Source organism: Amblyraja radiata, chromosome 12 (assembly GCF_010909765.2).
Source record: "Amblyraja radiata isolate CabotCenter1 chromosome 12, sAmbRad1.1.pri, whole genome shotgun sequence".
Classification (NCBI taxonomy): domain Eukaryota; kingdom Metazoa; phylum Chordata; class Chondrichthyes; order Rajiformes; family Rajidae; genus Amblyraja; species Amblyraja radiata.
The window spans coordinates 37,689,878-37,708,307 of record NC_045967.1 but is presented as its reverse complement, the minus strand read 5'-3'; the positions used below and the strand labels follow the sequence as shown (position 1 = coordinate 37,708,307).

Below are 18,430 nucleotides of genomic sequence, written 5' to 3'. Positions count from 1 at the left end.
GCTCAAACAACCCCCGAAATATGTGTTATTTACTTTAAAAAATAGCACATACTGTCTAAAATTGTGATGTGACAGGTGCAAGGAGGATGTAAAGATGCTCCAAATGCACACGATATAAAATTCATGGAGATCAGACGCAGACCACACGCTAAGTGGTCAAAGAGGAATGGCTTTCATACTGATTCAAGCTATTCTCCAAATACAGTTTTCCACCCTCAGTTACAAAATATTTTGTAGCCGAAATAATAATGACTCCTGCAACTTTGGAACCTCCAAAGCCTTATTATAATCCTTCCACCGCCCTCCGACAGCGATTGGATTTATCTGTTATTGTTACTTACTCAAACCCAAAGAACAGCGCACTGGTTCCCACGATGAGGAAGACGGTGAGGTAGAAAACTCCCTTCTGCCGGGCCATCATGATCCTGCCATCGCAACAGAAGGTGTTTCTGCCGGGCAGCTTCTGCCATTTCCGCGTACGCTTCTTCTCGCCCTTCTTCGTTTGTATTCCTTCGATCATATTTGGTCAATCAAATATGTGAAATCACTTCCAAATGTAATATTCTGATGTCCCAGACCTTGATGGCTACGTACAATGTAGCTCGCTGCTGCAATCCACCTTGTAAGGGAAGTGTCTTTGTCCGCGGCCAGGCAATGTTTCCTTTGCTCGTCCCCGAGCCCTGCCTGCCTGGGCTTATCGCTGCCAGGACTCACTCCCTCCCTCTCTCTCTGTTTGTCTGTCTGTCCGCGCTACTCCATCTCTGGGCACTCACAGAAGGCTCAGCAAGTCGTCCGTCGTCCACGCCCTTTCCCACTCCCCGCTTGGGAACTCAATATCAAAGATCTATAGGATCTTTGCTCAATATTGCTCCCGTCGCCGCGCATACTCGTCTGGCTCCGTCTCAGCGTGGGCGCGCACGTCTCTTCAGCTGTTCGGGCAGCAACATTGATGCTTGGCCGCATCGATTCTGGCTGCAATTCGCCCTTAAACCAGGTCATGTGCAGACAGGGGATGGGAGCGCAATGATATACTGTATGAATTTAAACATATTACCAGCCTTACATCAAGGCCTCCAGGGTGGGGTTATCACATATAGAATCAGTATCAATCCTGGATCAAGTTTATTACAAAAATAGCGCTGCCAAATACAAATCACAGCAAATTTGGTAAGATTAAGAATAAACATGGAAATTTAAAAAAAACAGCTATTTGAGGCGCTCTGCAGCTGTTAGCTTCACGATAACAGTATTTCGAGTGAGTTATTTGCTGAATGCATTGAATGGTGTGAAGTTTCCACATTTGCACATCAGATAAGAAGTACATTTAACATGAAGAGCCTGGGTCGGGTGACGCAAGTTGTATGATTTAAAGCTATTGCTTACTTTAATTAACAATAACATTGAAAATATTAATTAAATGCATGGGGTGATAATTTATCCTGTGAACGGATTTCATGGCGTCCGTTGTTTTAGTAAAACAAGTCTTTGACTGTTTAAATTTGATGTTATTTTACGTCTGTAGTTCCGAGAAGTGTTGGCTAAAAAAAACGGAACCCGGGAAACCAGACGTCAGAACCTGCGTGAAATCAGCAGTTTAACTCCTGCACTGCAGGATCCCGAAATTAACAATTCAAGCCGTTTTTATTCGCCCTGGTAATCCAATCACTCTCCTTTTCTGATTTGCCATTGAATGTATCCCATTAATTCCATCTCAGACACGCAATTATATTTCCACAAACATAGCAGCTCAGAAATCATCAATCATTCAGTAACCAGATACCAGGCACAAATACCACCTTTCCTCCCCTCAATCTGTTGTCATTCAAACAGTTATGGCTTGCAGTGAATAAATATTGTAGCTTTGGGGTAAGCATCCCATCTAAATTCTAATGAGAATCTTAAACTCTGGCATTCCCACTCCACGTTTTGATCACTAGAATTTTAAGCTACTCCTTGAAACGTACCCTTTTGTCATTGTTGTTAAATTCTTGCCTGAGTATGCACATCCTCTCTCTGTTTGCTTCCAGTTAATTAACTTAAATGGTGAAGAGTAAAATATATTGTTAGATATAATTTTCAAGTCTGTTATTACCTTATAAATCTATTTTTATATTTAGGTTTAAATGTCCTTTCCAAAGCATCAATAAATTCAGAAGATTGCTTTGTGTAATGTATGTCATTAGTAACCAGACAAGTTACAGAAATAACATTTATGCTGCACCTAAATTGTTCCAATCACTTGGCTAGGATACGACACACTGCTGGAGTCATCCTGACAGAGATAAATGGAGATAGTCGTACAGCGTGGAAGCAGGCCCTTCGGCCCAACTTTCCCATGCTGACCAAGATGCCCCATCTTCACTAGTCCCACCTGCCTGCCTTTGGCCCATATCTCTGTAAACCTTTCCTATCCACATACCTACCTAGATGTCTTTTAAATGTAGTTATGTTACCTGCCTTAAATATGTCCTCTGGCAGCTTAGTATATAAAAGGTTTTGTGGGAAAACTTGTTTTATTTTGATTCTCAAGTTCAAGTTCAAGTGAGTTTATTGTCATGTGTCCCTGTATAGGACAATGAAATTCTTGATTTGCTTCAGCACACAGAACATAGTAGGCATTTACTACAAAACAGATATGTGTGTCCATATACCATAATATAAATATATACACACATGAATAAATAAACTGATAAAGTGCAAATAACAGAAAATGGGTTATTAATAATCAGAGTTTTGTCCGAGTCAGGTTTAATAGCTGTGGGGAAGTAGCTATTCTTGAACCTGGTTGTTGCAGTCTTCAGGCTCCTGTACCTTCTACCTGAAGGTAGCAGGGAGATGAGTGTGTGGCCAGGATAGTGTGGGTCTTTGATGATACTGCCAGCCATTTTGAGGCAGCGACTGCGATAAATCCCCTCGATGGAAGGAAGGTCAGAGCCGATGATGGACTGGGCAGTGTTTACTACTTTTTGTAGTCTTTTCCTCTCCAGGGCGCTCAAATTGCCGAACCAAGTCACGATGCAACCGGTCAGCATGCTCTCTACTGTGCACCTGTAGAAGTTAGAGAGAGTCTTCCTTGACAAACCGACTCTCCGTAATCTTCTCAGGAAGTAGAGGCGCTGATGAGCTTTCTTGATAATTGCATTAGTATTCTCGGACCAGGAAAGATCTTCAGAGATGTGCACGCCCAGGAATTTGAAGCTCTTGACCCTTTCAACCATCGACCTGTTGATATAAATGGGGCTGTGGGTCCCCCTCCTACTCCTTCCAAAGAAGCAATGCTGCATGTTGCCATCCTGGAGTGTTGCTATAAATAAATCTGAGGTAAAGAGTAAAAGATGATTTTGGTTTATAAGTGCATCAAACTTGTTGAGTCATGATAAACACAGCACACTAAACTGTACCTGACATTTTCATCACACATGCAAGAACATAAAGTGAAATTGTCAGGGACCCCAAAGGAGGATGAATAGAAGACTTGTTATAACAGACACTATCATTTAAGATTATACAAACCATATCTAGCCTTCTTGCTAATAATGTATTCATTGGTAAAGTTGACAGAGTTTTGTGAGATTCTTCAGGCAGAGCTCCAGGCATGTACCCATGACTGGACTATCCTGTCTATAACAAGTAAACATCACTCCTATGCTGAACCTCTTGGCATTCAGATCATTCCTGGTGACTAACCCATATACTGTAGTTTGTACCGAAGAAAGACACAAAATGCTGGAGTAACTCAGCCGGACAGGCAGCATCTCTGCCCGTAGTTATACAAAATATACGAAGGTTATGAAAAGGAAGCTGCTTGGTGCAAGTTCAAGGATTTGCAAGGATTTTGCTTTCAAGACCTTGATGATTTTCTTTGCAGTGATCCTTATCAAAGCACCCTCCCAGTATGTTGAAAGCTCATTGTTTCTCTCTCAAAGCATCATACAATCCCCTCATTATAAATTAGTAGAATATAGTCAACCATTTTGGTATATGGAATTAAATCAGTGAACACTCTTATCCATAATTGGTTTGTTCTGATCTATTACATCACTTCCACATTCCATGCTCTTAATAATGATGCCAGAGAGGGTGGAACTGAAGACACTTCTACCACCAGCTACACCAGTTTCCTTAATTGACAAGGTAGTATTTAAAATTGGAGGCCATTACATTGAGTCAGATGAGCTCCATCATTTTCTTAATTGAAGCATGCACTGTTGAAAACCTATAATTAATTTTATAAATAGTTCACAACTTTTGCAATTTTTGAAATCTAATCCAGCTATCACAGAGGCATAAAAAAAATTGATAGACTACAATTATCTATTTGACGACATTAGTAATAATGACGGCTGTGGACATTGTGCTGATTCTTCCTTTTCCTTTTATTTCTTAGTCTCTGTGATTTTGATGTGTCACCAGTCTTTGTGTACAAGTGCAAATTGTGATTTAACAATCTACTTGACTGCAAAGAACATTGCAGCTGGGCTTGATTATTATTATTACCATTAACACTTGTCCATTGCACATACTTTCTAAAAATTGTCCCTAGAAGAATAATCATGAGGAAGAACGTAGTTCCTCCAAAAATCTGGAAATGCAGGAACTCTGAAATAAAACAGAAAATGCTGGAAATACCCAGCAGGTTCAGCAGCATTTGTATAGAAGGAAATAGTATCCTATGACTAATCTGAGTGCCATGATAAACATTCCTGGACAAAAATAAAATCCAAGTATGACTTAATATTCTTGAATAAAGGTCACCTTATGACAAACAAAATAACAATGTTTCAAGGAACAAAGTTCATAAGCAAACTGATAACTTGTTTTTAAGGTATTTGCCTTCAGCAGGAGAGATTGTACTGTCAACCTAATACTTAATGGTGAAAAAGTAAATATCACAAAAGTTTAATTTTGTTTATGTCCAGGAGGATTAATTGACATAAAAGCCGTTTTTTTTCCTTTAAGAGATCAATAGCCAAATGGATTTGTAGACATGAGAGACCAGGACTACTTAATCCCAAAGTAATTGCAATGCAGAAACTCATGGTTTGGGTATTTTTTTAACCGTTAAATAATTTACCGTGAGCTAACAACTAGATAATCTATCTGAGGCTTTGTCATAAACCATCCTTTTATGGGAAAAGCACAATGCATATGCAGAAGCTGCTCACCACCTTGCAAACTATGTACCACCTGCCTCTTATCCTATCTGTGGAAGAATTTGCAGTTCCTATATTGGTTCACTTCAGAACCCACAAAAATGGAGTAGAGGCAAATCGTCCTCTATGCTGAAGGTCTGCCGAAGAAGAACAAAGATGAATTGACTGCTTCACAGCCCCAAATTATTGCTTGTTTTATTTGGTGTTTGGTTCTCGTTTGTATTTGATAAGCAAGTTGCCAGTGCTAATTTTGTTGTTTGGCGAGTTGGGAAATCTGTGAGGCACTGCTGCATTCTAGAATGACTCTAGATTTTCTAAAGGGAAAGTATGAAAAATAAACCCTGAAACAGTAGCCTCGTTTCTGAACACCAGCATCAAGGTATTTGTGGAATGTGTGAAGACTAAAAAAGGTAGAATAGTAAATAAAAAAGTATCACAGCCAGACTGAAGTAGTTGATAAACCAGTCATGAAAATTAGTCTCAGTCATTCAAACGTTACTATTTTAGCACCAAATCACAAGAGGGTAGGTTTTCACTAGAATGGGCATTAACTCAAAATCACCAGCAGCATTGTCATCCACAAGTAGCATTACATAATCATTGGATGTTTAAAAACCTGGTGCAGTCTTCTCTTCCTTTGAAAATAATGTTTTGTCAGGCATGCATTTCCAAAAAATACCCATTTCACCCACATCAAATACTTGTTTGGTCATGTATCCTTTATCAATGATCTTCTTCAATTAAGTGGGATAATTAATTGCATTATCAAAATCAGCAAAAACAGTTTCACCACGTTTGAAAATTAAATCCCTTCCAAAAGCTTTAAATTCAACCTTGGCAGGAAAGGTTCGTGCACTACGACCTTCTTTCACAAATGTATTATACTCTTTGCCGTAGCTTGAATAACCATTGCTTTTAATGGCACATTATGTTGCATCTGGTCTTCCATCCACGTGGGCTCCTCTATGATCTTTGGCAACGATCCTATAGCCACAGATTATAGCAAAGATTATAGAGGATTATAGAGGAGCTAGTATCTGCTTATAGCTCCTCTAGTATTTTTGCTGATCAGAGCAACGGGGGGAAACCATAACCCGAGGGAGAACATGCAAGCTTCATACAGACAGCACGGGGAACATGCAAGCTTCATACAGACAGCACGGGGAACATGCAAGCTTCATACAGACAGCACGGGGAACATGCACGACCGGGAGGTCAGGATGCACCCAGGTGATTGGAACTAAAGATACTAGACGTCTCTGATTTGCATCAGATATCCAAGTTAACGATCCTGCACAATCATCATACAATTGGAAGTTCCTTGTACATTGTGCCAGTTCGGGTAACGGAAGTTCACCTTTATGGAATTCACAAATCACTTACCAGTAAATTTGAGATATGGAATAAAAAATCACTCTTATGGAATTGATATTAAAAAATTAATACATTTTCACAAATTCTATTTGCATTTCTTTATGCTTGCACAAATGCAGCAGTTCATTTGTGTTCGGTTTGCATTGTACGGTGTACAGTTTACTCCGACCATGTAGTTGTAATTTTGTCAAGACTTTTCCATATTGTATTCCCTTAAGGTGGCTGAAGAAAGGCAAGTTCAAGGTAGTAAACGTAGACGACCACGGAAAGGAACTTTACTGGATGTAAAACTCAATATTTTACGACGGCTTGATCCGGTGAAAAAATTAGTGCAGTTGCTAAAATGTTGGTGCTTGCTTTGCCCACAGTGGAAACAATAAGGGACAACAGAGACAAAATTAAGTTGTGAAGTATTAAAAGAGTCCTGACCACGTGGATGGAAGACCAGATGCAACATAATGTGCCATTAAAAGCAATGGTTATTCAAGCTACGGCAAAGAGTATAATACATTTGTGAAAGAGCTCCTCTATGATCTTTGATCGTTGCTCTGATCAACGAGCTTTACGACCAAAGCTCTCTGTTTGCGACCGTGCAGCAGCCTGTGAGGAAGCGCGCCGGTTGACGGCAGTGTGTGGCGTCTGTGTCCATGTGCAGCCGCCGACAACATGGCGGTGATGAAGCAGCCGGGGAGGGAACTAACCAGGTGAGAACCAGCTCCACACACGCACACGCTCGCTGGCTTTTGTTATGGGGAGGAGGGTGGTGGTGCTGCTGCTGCTGCTGCTGGTGGTGGTGGTGGTGCTGCTTCAGTGTACAGTCCTGCCCCCAGGTTTGAAGGTTGTTGAATACAGGCGTTGACAGAAATGACTCGGAGATGAAGCCAAAGGTGGAACCGCAGACCCTCAACCCGGCCGGGTATCCGAAGTTTTTAAGATGCATAGTTAAGGGCCTGTCCCACTTGGGCGTCATTTGCGCCTCATTTACGTGTCATATGTAAAATGGGTCGACACGTTGTGACGCGTGGGGTGCGCGTAGGTGACGCACGCATCGCACATGGTGAGGCGTGGAACCGCATGCGGTGGCGCACGGCGCTCCAGGATTTCGTAGTGTAACAAAATCCTTGCGCGCCACCTGCGTGACGTATCGCGTACGCACGCTGATGCATTGGCTATGCACGCTAACGCATTGGCGTCGCACGCTGGCGTCCCGACGTCTCACGTGTATCGCGTGGTGACGCATGGTTACATCACCGTGCGTCGACGTCCGTAACCATGCTTCGCCACGCGGCGCAGGGTATTCTAATGATGTCACGCTCACCAGACGGCTGTGCTGACGTGTGATTTGCGCGCGACGTCACGCATCACGACGCGTCGACCTGTTTTACATATGAGGCGCAAAGGACTGCCAAGTGGGATAGGCCCTTTAGTCTTGCAGTCAAGGAAATTGCTGATATCTTTAACAAGAGCAGAAACATTTACTGGAGTGAATCGTGCGGTAGTGAAGGCACAGACTCCGCATCCCTATCGTTAAGACAATTAAACACTGGAATCAAAATAATCCTGCCTTCCTGACGGCGTTAAACTTCATGTACAACTGTTTTTAATCTTTTTTGCATTTGTATTCGAAATGAAGTGAGGGGATATTTATTTTATAGATCTATTATTTTATTAAAGATCCTGTGCCCAACTGTCCTGAAGGTTACCCAGGCCAAGATATACGTATCCCGCCCCCCACCGATGTTGAGCGTCTACCACTCTCAACAATCACCGAATGTCGTGAAATGCTCCCCACCTATTGGCACAAGGGACTTCTTAACATCTTGTCCTGTGTATTTGATTCTGATAATGGTTCTGATTATTTCTGTAAAGGTTTAGGCAATACACCAGTGAGGCGCACGTTTCCATTACCAAAGTTGTTCATCCTCCCACAGGTTTGCTATTGGCATCTCACTACAAGGGATTGCAGGTTATTGCTGGACCAAAAAGATTGGCATCTTAGCCCAGGTTGTAGAAGTCCCTTGGTTGCAAAACTTTTTTTAAAAAACTCTCATTATTTATGTTTCTATGGGTTATTGATTGTGGACGATCAGCCAATGAATCGTGCTGGCTCGAAGAGCCGAATGGCCTCCTCCTGCACCTATTTTCTATTATGTAAGACTATTACAAGTCTGTTTTCCTCTATTCTGCGATACGCCAGTAAAAAATGTGTTTATTATTTACTTAAATTGTTCAACATATTTTCATGAGCAACTATTTTATTTGGTGAACTGCTTTTCAGTTCCAGGAATATGCATGGATCATTTAAAATTGAGAAATACAAATCCAGCAATTTCTGCTAAAATCTATTGTCTCTCCCAACTAACGTTTGAAATCCTTCTGCTCTTTTCAAACCATCAACATTTGATGGGGTAATCTTAGCCTCACCACGCACAGTCAATGGCTTATTAATTTTTAGTTATGTCACGCAGGGCTACTACAAAAACTTGCATCCTTGTCTTTGTCGCCACTGCAAAAAAAAAGCCCATACTTTACCTTTCACAATATAGAGGTTTCACCATGCAACATCTTGTTGGCATTATCCTGTTGATTATAATTTACGTGGGATGATAAAAGCGTATAACTTCAACTGTAGATTGGCTATTGCATGTTAGCCAATTTGAGTGTTTGTTAGTACAGGTGCACAACCTTTTATCCGAAGATCCAAATAACGAAAACCTCCGAATAGCGGCCATTTTTTCGGTCCTTGAAGAAAGGTCCTTGAAAACGTTCACCGAAGGCGGCCCGCAGAGGTGACAGCGGAACCTCCGGTCGGTCCTCGAAGAAAGGGGAACTAAATCCCCATTCATAAAAGAGAAGGTGAGGGTATATTGCGCGGGAGGGTTAATAATTGACAATATGCTGCTGCCTGCCCGCTGAGTTAAAAAGTTCCCACGGTAGACTCACGATACACAGTGCAGATTGTCGCTCCCTTCAGTTTCACCCCACCTACGCCCCTCTGCTTCCCGGCCATGTGTGTGACCCCTTCCCTCCCCTCTCCAGCTCCCCGCCCATTGCACCGGCGCGGGGGCTTTGCACTGTCTTCACGTCGGCGATTGCAGCAGGACCGTGCCAGTCACCGGAGACGTCAGGACCAATTGGACACCGACCACCAGGCCCACTGCAAGCACGGAGATCCCAGAGACCCACAGCCAACAGCAGCCCAGCCCAGCCCCACTCCAACTACAGAGGAACCTGGGTTGCGGATGACGGGGCGCAGCTCGGGGCGTCGTAGGGGCCCATCGGGGAGCGGGTTCCTGTTGGTCCTGACGTCTCCGGCCACCTGCCATCCTCCGGGAACTGTACCGCCCTTTCAGGAGAGTGGGGTTGTTTGCAGTTGCAGAGGGAGGGGGCAATTCACATAAACATCCATCATAGTGAGTCTCCTCCTCACTGTGATGGAAGGCAAAGACTTGTCTCTCCCCTGCTCTCCATTCCTCTCCCGAAGTCGAGGTCAAAGCCCCCGGCGGGCGCTAGCAAGTCCGCGGCAATTTACAGCCGCGCCGGGCGTTGTAAGGCCCCCCTCCAGGTCACTCTGAACCCCGTAATTCGGGCGGGAGAAGTCGCCGCTGCCGGTGCCCCGCAAAGCGGTCTCCCACCGGGGACCCGCGAGCTCCCGGTGTCACCATCCACCGGAGTCGGGTCGCAGCAGCTCACCACCGCAGCTCTCCACGCTCCGAAGCTGGCTAGCTACACGGAGGTAGGTCCGTAGGTCCACAGGCTCCACAGCTCCCACCGCCGCCCACCGACCCCCAGGCCCACTGCAAGCACGGAGATCCCAGAGACCCACAGCCAGCAGCAACTCCAGCCCAGCCCCGCTCCAACTCCAGAGGAACACGTAGGGGCAGAAGCTGATGGTGTGCAAGGTACGTCTTGTTCTTGGGGTGGCGGATGAGGGGGCGCAGCTCGGGCTGTGGGCAAACTGCCACTTGTCGCCACAGCGGCCCATCGGGGAGCGGATTCCTCTGGAGTTGGAGGGGGAGGGGGGTATTGTGCTGTTTGATCGCCCCCTGCTATCCCAGGGACAGGGAAACACAGCGGCTTTTTAGACTGGTGGGCAATCACTTCCAAAGTTCTGCCCACACAGTCAGTACACCTCTCCTACACTGCATTTCATACAGACATTTATTCTGCAAGAAAAAACGACATTGAAGACTCAAACTCGCGATCGAGTAACTGCCAGGATCAAGGCGCAAACTCGCGACCTTGCAGATATGAGCCGAGCACTCTACCACTGAGCCAGCCATTAAAATCTACGCTAAAAAAATTCCATTCCGAAGACCGACAAATTCTGAATTACGAAAAGTGTCTGGTCCCAAGGCTTTCGGATAAAACGATGTGCACCTGTAGTAGCCCCGCCTAATACATGTTTTATAATATTAGGAACTCGCCTACATCAGACAGTAGATGCAGCAGCTTGGACATGTAATGTACTGCATATCCAATACTGTGGAGTTCAATAAAGATGTGTTGTACCCTTAATAGTGTACGAGTCTGGTAATTACCTCAACTATATCTGAAGCAAAGGAATCCTCTTGATTCACTAATCCACTACTTCAAACATCCACTCCTTCTCTGTTTAATGCATCTGGACTGGAGTATACCCTCGTTAACAGTACTCTTCAGCAACTTCTTGACCTTTCAAAAACAGCCCCAACTCTTCCACCAGCAAAACCCACAGCTTCCATCATTGAGGGATAGGGATGTTAGGTACATTGAGGCATGATTACCCTCAATGTCTTAAAGTCTCTTGACTTGAACATGTACCATTGCATTGAGTGAATATCCTGGAGCTCCCTTCCCAACAATCTCCCGGAAGGTTTTTGGTGAAAAGCAGCAAATTCTGACCTGGACCCTGGAGGAGTGGAGAAGTAGCTAATGCAGTTCCTTTGTTTAAGAAGAGAAATACTGAGAATTCAGGGAATTGTAGGCCAGTGTTCCTCACGTCAGGTGATGGAGAAGCTATGGGAGAGGATTTTTTTTGGATATCATTAACTCCCATTTGGAAGAAAATGGGTAAATTGGGGATAGTCAGCATGGCTTTGTACGTGGCAGGTCATGTCTTACTAACTTGACTGAGGTTTTTGAGGAGGTGACAAAAGTGATCATTTTGGGTAGGGCTGTGAATGGTATCTACGTGGGTTTTAGGAAGCATTTGATAAAGTTACCCATGGTAGGCTGATCCAAAAGATTAAGATAAATGGGATTCACAGTGACTTGGTCATATGAATTCAGAATTGGCTTACTGATAAAAGACATAGGGTTGAAGTGGTAGAATGATATTCACGGTGGAGGTCTGAGCAGTGAAGTTCCGAAGGGATCTGTGCAGGGTTCTCTGGTGTTTGTGATGTATATAAATGACTTGGACGTAAATGTAGAAGGGGTGAGTTATAAGTTTGCAGATGACACCAAGAATGTTGGAGTCGCAGGCTGTGAGGAAGACTGTGGAGGAAGAGCAGATGGAGTTTATTCCAAGCAAATGTGAGATTTTGCACTTTGGGAGATCGAAGTTAAGAAACAAATGCACAATTAATGGCAAGACCCATTATTTGCATTGTGCATTTAGAGCTCGGAATCTGACAATGACAGAGGAATTGATGTCACACCAGGTTTTTATATGCAGGTTATATTTTTATGCCTTCATCTGCACTTCTATAAGTTAACTGCCCAACATGAGGTTTATTCACACCAGTGTCAGAGGAAGCAATAGAAGTGGAAGCAATTATGGCTTTCAAATTACATTGAAACAGATAGATGGATAGGAAGGGTTTTGAGGTACATTAGCCAAATGCAGGCAAATGGGACTAGCCCAAATTTCCAACTTGATCAGTATGGACAAATTGGGCCAAAGGCCCTGTACATAATACATGTTGTATAACTCTGACTCGTTGCAGATCTGAATGGGCTTAGAATGACAATTTAAGCAAAATTGCTCCCACTTTTCCCATTTTGATTCTTGAGATAGTATCCCTTTGTTCTGTAAGCAGCGTTAAAGTACCGTATTTCCCGGCAATGAAGACGCACCCGTGTCAAAGACGTACCCCCATTTTGAGTTGCTAAATTTTGAAAAAAAAGGCTGGCGGGACAATATCAAGGATTTGGTTTAGTCCAGGGGTCGGCAACCTTTTTTGCATAGGGGCCTGGACCCATGTTTGTGAGCGGATGGCAGGCCACATCTATCGCCAGAGTTAATTAATAGAGGTAATAAAACATACTAACTTAATTAGTAATTAGTAATGATACATACTAATAATACATACATTAGTAATAATACATACTAATAATACATAGTTTTCATGTTTTTAAATTCATTTTCTGCAGTTTCCAGAGCACCAGCCTGCCCCGGGACTGGCTGCAGTTCCCAGATCCCTCGTGTCCCCGGGACTGGCTGCAGTTCCCAGATCCCTCGTGTCCCCGGGACTGGCTGCAGTTCCCAGATCCCTCGTGTCCCCGGGACTAGCTGCAGTTCCACTGTCCGGTCCCGGTGGCCGATCGCAGCCACCTGAGCTACTGAGTGAGTCGCTGGCATGAACCCCGACCCCCTCCTTCTCAATGCTCCTGCCCTCCCTGCAACTTTACCCCTGGCAGCCCAGCCCTGCTGACACGGGTCAGACTCCCCACACGCTGTGGAAGGTAACCTTTACCCCCCCCCCCCCCCCCCCTCCAGCGGTGCGGTCCTATTACAGCCGCAGGTACATTTTCGGGCCTTATTTTAGGGCATAAAATAGCGTCTTCATTGCCGTGAAATACGGTACTTATAAGATAGAGTCAGGAAAGGGAACATGTTTTTTTTTTAGTTTGCTTTAATTTGTATTGTTAGTTGACTGCCATGATTTCTGAAATGGTCTTAAAGTAACTTAAATCAGTAATAAATGAGTTTTTTCCTGACAATTGGAACTTGCATAAAATGTTTGCTTTATTAGTGTGTATGAACAGTGAATGATCTTGTATTTTCCAGGGATTTGCTATCCCTTGGTGCAGAAGAGGAGGATTTGTTCAAGACTGAACATCACCTGACCGATAGTGAAGATGAGGTAATAACTTCCATGTCCCAAAGTTTTTTTTAATCGATACTTGTTTCTTTAAAGAAGAGATGAATAAATTGTACCTGACATGTTCCATACAACCTTCAAAATTTGGAAAACTGGATGTTGCTGTCCACGGAATGGATTTGTTTTTGTACTCTATTTGTTCATCGAATTTCCTGAAATGTCTCAAGGTGTGATAGCTCAGCTCACCCCTAATTCCTCTGCAGTGAGAGGCTAAAAGCTAGAATTTCACCTGTTAAAATCAGAAACTTGATGATGCACATTTATTGTAAAAATATTTAATGGTTATCGGGGAAAATTGGTTCCTAAATAGGGCCATGTTATCAACAGTTTAAAAAAAAGTTAAACTAAATCTGGAATCAATGTTCAGTTCTTTTATTTTCATTTTTAATTTCTTGAATCCATAAGATATAAAAAGCACTTGGGACGCACAAAGCCACCAAATGTGTGTACATATTGTGGTTAGATTTCTTTCCACACATATTGCATCATGAATAAATGAATTATAATAAAAATTCTCTGCTAGACCTAAATTATTTTGCTTTCATTCTTATTACTAGCTTTAGTATATAAACTCAGACTAATGTACAGATTCATATATTTAGACTAAGAAAGTATTTTAAAATGCTGAGATGGATAATGCAAAGCATGTGTTTAAAAGTTGAAAATCTTGGAAGGCGACACTTTCATATCCAGGTTACAGCAGGGTTCCATTTATGTAAATAACCTGCAGTGGACAGCAAATTCATTCCTCATGTATACCAAATACTTGTTTGGATGTACAAGCTACACGCAAGTCATGTGTTTCTAAAGTCGGGAGGCCTTGTAAATAATTAATTGATGATTCTGGTCAAGGAAAGGAATTGGCCTACAGTATACTTTACTCCATGTCTGTCTTAAGAAATGTATCTGGAATAGAATTACCAGGTGGAATGTTATGCATTGATGTGTCGTACGAATGACATAAAGTTTGCAATAGTGGTTCTATTTCCTGGTGGCAATGCCTTTGAGACTCAAAACGGCTGGAACACTTGCACCAGTATTTGCAGGATTGGCTGTTCAAGCTGTTAATAGAATTCTCCTTTTCAGAATGGCAGTGATGATGAGAGAAAACACCAAAAGCTGCTGGAGGCAATTAGCTCCCTTGGTGACAAAAAAAGGTAATAAAATCTAACATACACATGACAGTGAACACTGACATGACCTTTAGGTTACAAAGTTTTTAACATTGTTAAATGATTAGTGGATATGATAGGCAACCAGTGATCACAAGTGTGATTGCTAATGTGACATATTGTGAGAGATAATCTAAATAAGATTGCTAATCCATTGCAAACTGCATCTAAAATGGTCCCATTATAATGTGCTTGCAAAGGTGTAAAGAAATGCCCTTTGTATCTGTGTAATTGGATTTTCTAATGTTTAGAATTAGGAATAAATATTCTATCCTAAATGTCGCTTGTATGTTATTAAGATAAATTCAATTATCCAATTATTTTCTGAGCATGTTCTTCAAACTGGGGATACAGCTTCATGCCATAATGGACAATTACACCATCTTCATCGTTCTCATTTGTGATTCAGGAAGAAGAAGATGGAGAGGACAGAGGCTAGTTTGCAGGTTTCAGAGTTTACTGTCAGTTCAGAAGGTACAGTATTCTGAGATTTTCCGCGCAAAGCCATTGTGATACTGATATCAATACATTATGTACTGGGCTTTTATCTTTCTTTATTGGATTCCTTTGTCTTCTGTTTTAACATTCATTCTTTGTCTGTGCTTATTTTCAGTGCATACTGGGTATAGTATATCAATAGTTTTTTTATTTGCTATGACCAAAAATAGATTGCTACGATTGTATCTGCCCTAAATTACCCTAAATAGCATGTTCGAGGCACTGGAGATTTAAATCCCCATCCTTTTTATTCGTTGGCAGCATTGAAAAATGTTACTATAAGTAAATGCTGGATGAAGCTATTGTTAGTTTTCGGGAATAGCAATGTTGAGGGGAGAGCTTGTTTTTGACTGGCACCGGCATGGAGTCGAACAGCCAGCTTCTATGTCACAATATTTCATTGATAAAATGTATTACCTTGCCCTTAAGAGAGGCCAGACAAACCTTGCTACGTCGTCACTTTGTAATTAATCCCCCAAACATGAGTGAGATTGGTTTGTGTTTATTCTACGATTCGTTGCTTCCTCAATGGAATATCAGTACTTGGACGTTTTGTGAGGCTAGCATAGGAAACTTTTATTTTCTCGATAAGGACAGATTTTGCTAAGAAGTCCAGTTCACGGTCTGAAATAGAGAACTGTCTGCATGACTTTCACCTGTAGTAATGCTTATCGTGAACTAATATTTACCTCGTCTATGATGTCTGAATCCAGCTGAGTATTTTGTATTTGTCTAGAAGAGCTGTCTCCATAACCTTGGGATACTACTTCACAGAGGTTGATGGACAGTGTCTTTCTTGGACACTGTGCCTTGACAGGTTGAATTTATGTTCAGTGCTTTCAATATTAATTCCCATTTGGACACTTGGACTTGCCTACAGGGAATCTGGAACAAAGAACAGCACAAGCAGCTGCCCTTTTCCTCATTAATTAGACCCCAAAATCCTTACTGAGAAATGTAACCCGAATCAAGAAAATGCCAAATCGTGTACAGGAAATTAAGCGTGTAAGCTTGTTGGGCAATAAAACAAATTCAAAACTTTTTTTGTTTGCTCAACATTAAAAATGAAGGAATAAGATTCTGTGGACACACAAGACTGTAGATGCTGAAATCTTGAGCAAAAAGCAAAATGCTGAGGAATTCAGTGGACGTATCTTATCTTGAATATCTTGAAAAGGGGTCTCGATCCGAAACCTCACCCATTCCTTCTCTCCAGAGATGCTGCCTATCCTGCTGAGTTACTCCAGCATTTTGTGTCTATTGAGGAATTCATTGGGTCAGGTTGCACCTATGGAGGGAAATGGACAGGTGAGATTTTTGATTACTTTAATCCTCTCCCAACACTTTCTAGGCACGGATGAGAAGATTCAGCTATCGGATTTGTTGGGAAGCATCGAACCATCGTCGTCTTCTTCTTTAAATAACCTGAAAAAACAGCTCACAAAGTTTGAGAAAGCAAGCAAGACGCTTGATTTACCCCTCAACAAGCAGCAAAGTGAAAAGGTGAATTAATTTAGGGCACCAAGAGATTATTTATTGTATTATAAATGTATTAGTCGCATTGTAATGCTTTATACTTTTGAGTCAAGTGGAGGGATTGTCAGTGGAGCAGCAGTGATCATAATGTTTAGATTATCTAAAGAAAAGGTACACCGAGCAATCCAAAGTAAAACAAAACAGATTATTTATTTGGAGATGAGGGTTTAAGTGGATTGAAAACCGATTAGGCCAAGGTAAATGAGAATCAAAAGTTGGTGGGTAAAACTAAGTGAATCCAAAGTACTACAGATGCTGGAAATCTGAAATAAAAACAGAATGTTCCAGGAGTACTTAGGAGGTCAGTCGGGTATGGTGGAGAGCAAAAATTCATATTTTTGGTGGGAATACCAAAGAGAGAGAATAAACTGTAAATAATACAATTCTAAAGTGGGTGCTGGTTTAGAGACGGATGTATATTTTTGCAAATATTTGAAAGTGGCCAGACCAGAGGAGAACATTGCTAGACTGCCACACAGGGATGTCAACTTTTTAGGAGGCAAAGGGTATTTAAAAAAAAAAAAGTGATTACAATGAACCTTTGTGAAACACTGTATGGCCACAGTTCAAGTACTGAGTACAGGTCTGGACAGCACAATTTAAAGGATAGACACAAAAAACTGGAGTAACTTAGCGGGTCAGACAGCGAGATCCTGTTGCTCCAGCTTTTTAAATGTCTATCTTCAGTACCTTCCTACACAATTTAAAGAATGACAGGTTGGCTATAATGAGGATGCAAAAATGTTTATTCGATGGGATTTGGAGTAATGAGTTAAGTGGAGAAGCTGGGCATGTTTTCCTTAGAGCAGAGAAGTTGAGATATTATTTGGTAGATGTGTTCAAAATTATGAAGAACCTTTATAATGTAAACACAGCAAAACTGTATTTGTATTTATAGAAACATGGGAAAATAGCCACAAAATGGAACCATCTGGATTGTTCTTTCAAATACTGGAAATGAGTTTGATGTGAGAAATGGCATCCTTCTGTTGCGTGTACTTCGATCATTTCGAGTCAAAACCAGTCATTCGGCTTTGTAAGCAATGAGACTGAATGCAGCCAGATGCAGAGTCTATTATCCCAGCATATAGTGACTATAGAAATGTTATGCATCCTGATAAGACTTGAATCGGTGGAGTTTGATGCCAATTTGCCATTAATGGGACGTTATTTCAACAATTTATCATAATAATTGGATGTTCCTCTTAACAGATTCAAAGGACATTGGCATACGAGAAAACGACAAAGGAGATTACAAAATGGGATCGTGTTGTGTTACAGAACCGGAAAGCAGAGCAGCTCACCTTTCCACTAAACAACGAACCACTTACTGTCAAACCAATGGAGGAAATGATAGCTGGTTGGAAGGTATAGTTTGATTCACGGTCCATAGAGGATACATAGATGCAATATAAACTGTACCATACTATCAGTCAAAAGTGAAACTTCCCACATGCACGTTGTCCTCTGATGTTAATTCGGATGCTGCAGCTAGTTTTAATGGCTTGGGTAAAGGAGCAAAAGGCCAGCCAGTTTAGTTTATACTTTGTGGCCTCCTTTATTGTTCCTGTTGCCGTATATGTGTTGAGGTTACATAAAAACAGGGATT

At 42.0% G+C, this 18,430-nt stretch overlaps 2 protein-coding genes across 5 annotated transcripts in view; one reads left to right on the top strand and one right to left on the bottom strand.

Annotated features, from left to right (window-relative positions):
* Positions 1-1,055, bottom strand: part of zdhhc9 (zinc finger DHHC-type palmitoyltransferase 9) — a 75,452-nt gene extending 74,397 nt beyond the window's left edge. Inside the window, exon 1 of one of the 2 annotated variants that reach the window (XM_033030551.1) lies at positions 342-1,055. In XM_033030551.1, the coding sequence (XP_032886442.1) occupies positions 342-520 (179 nt within the window). In that variant the 5' untranslated portion in view covers positions 521-1,055. The remainder of the gene's footprint in view (positions 1-341) is intronic. The other variant, XM_033030550.1, reaches the window with a different exon arrangement.
* Positions 1,056-7,137: 6,082 nt separating this feature from the next.
* Positions 7,138-18,430, top strand: part of utp14a (UTP14A small subunit processome component) — a 28,720-nt gene continuing 17,427 nt past the window's right edge. Inside the window, exons 1-6 of one of the 3 annotated variants that reach the window (XM_033030547.1) lie at positions 7,138-7,231; positions 13,522-13,597; positions 14,702-14,772; positions 15,200-15,261; positions 16,637-16,788; positions 18,034-18,189. In XM_033030547.1, coding sequence (XP_032886438.1) covers positions 7,194-7,231; positions 13,522-13,597; positions 14,702-14,772; positions 15,200-15,261; positions 16,637-16,788; positions 18,034-18,189 — 555 coding nt within the window. In that variant the 5' untranslated portion in view covers positions 7,138-7,193. Of the gene's footprint in view, positions 7,232-13,521; positions 13,598-14,701; positions 14,773-15,196; positions 15,262-16,636; positions 16,789-18,033; positions 18,190-18,430 lie in introns of all 3 variants that reach the window. The other 2 variants (XM_033030546.1, XM_033030548.1) reach the window with 2 other exon arrangements.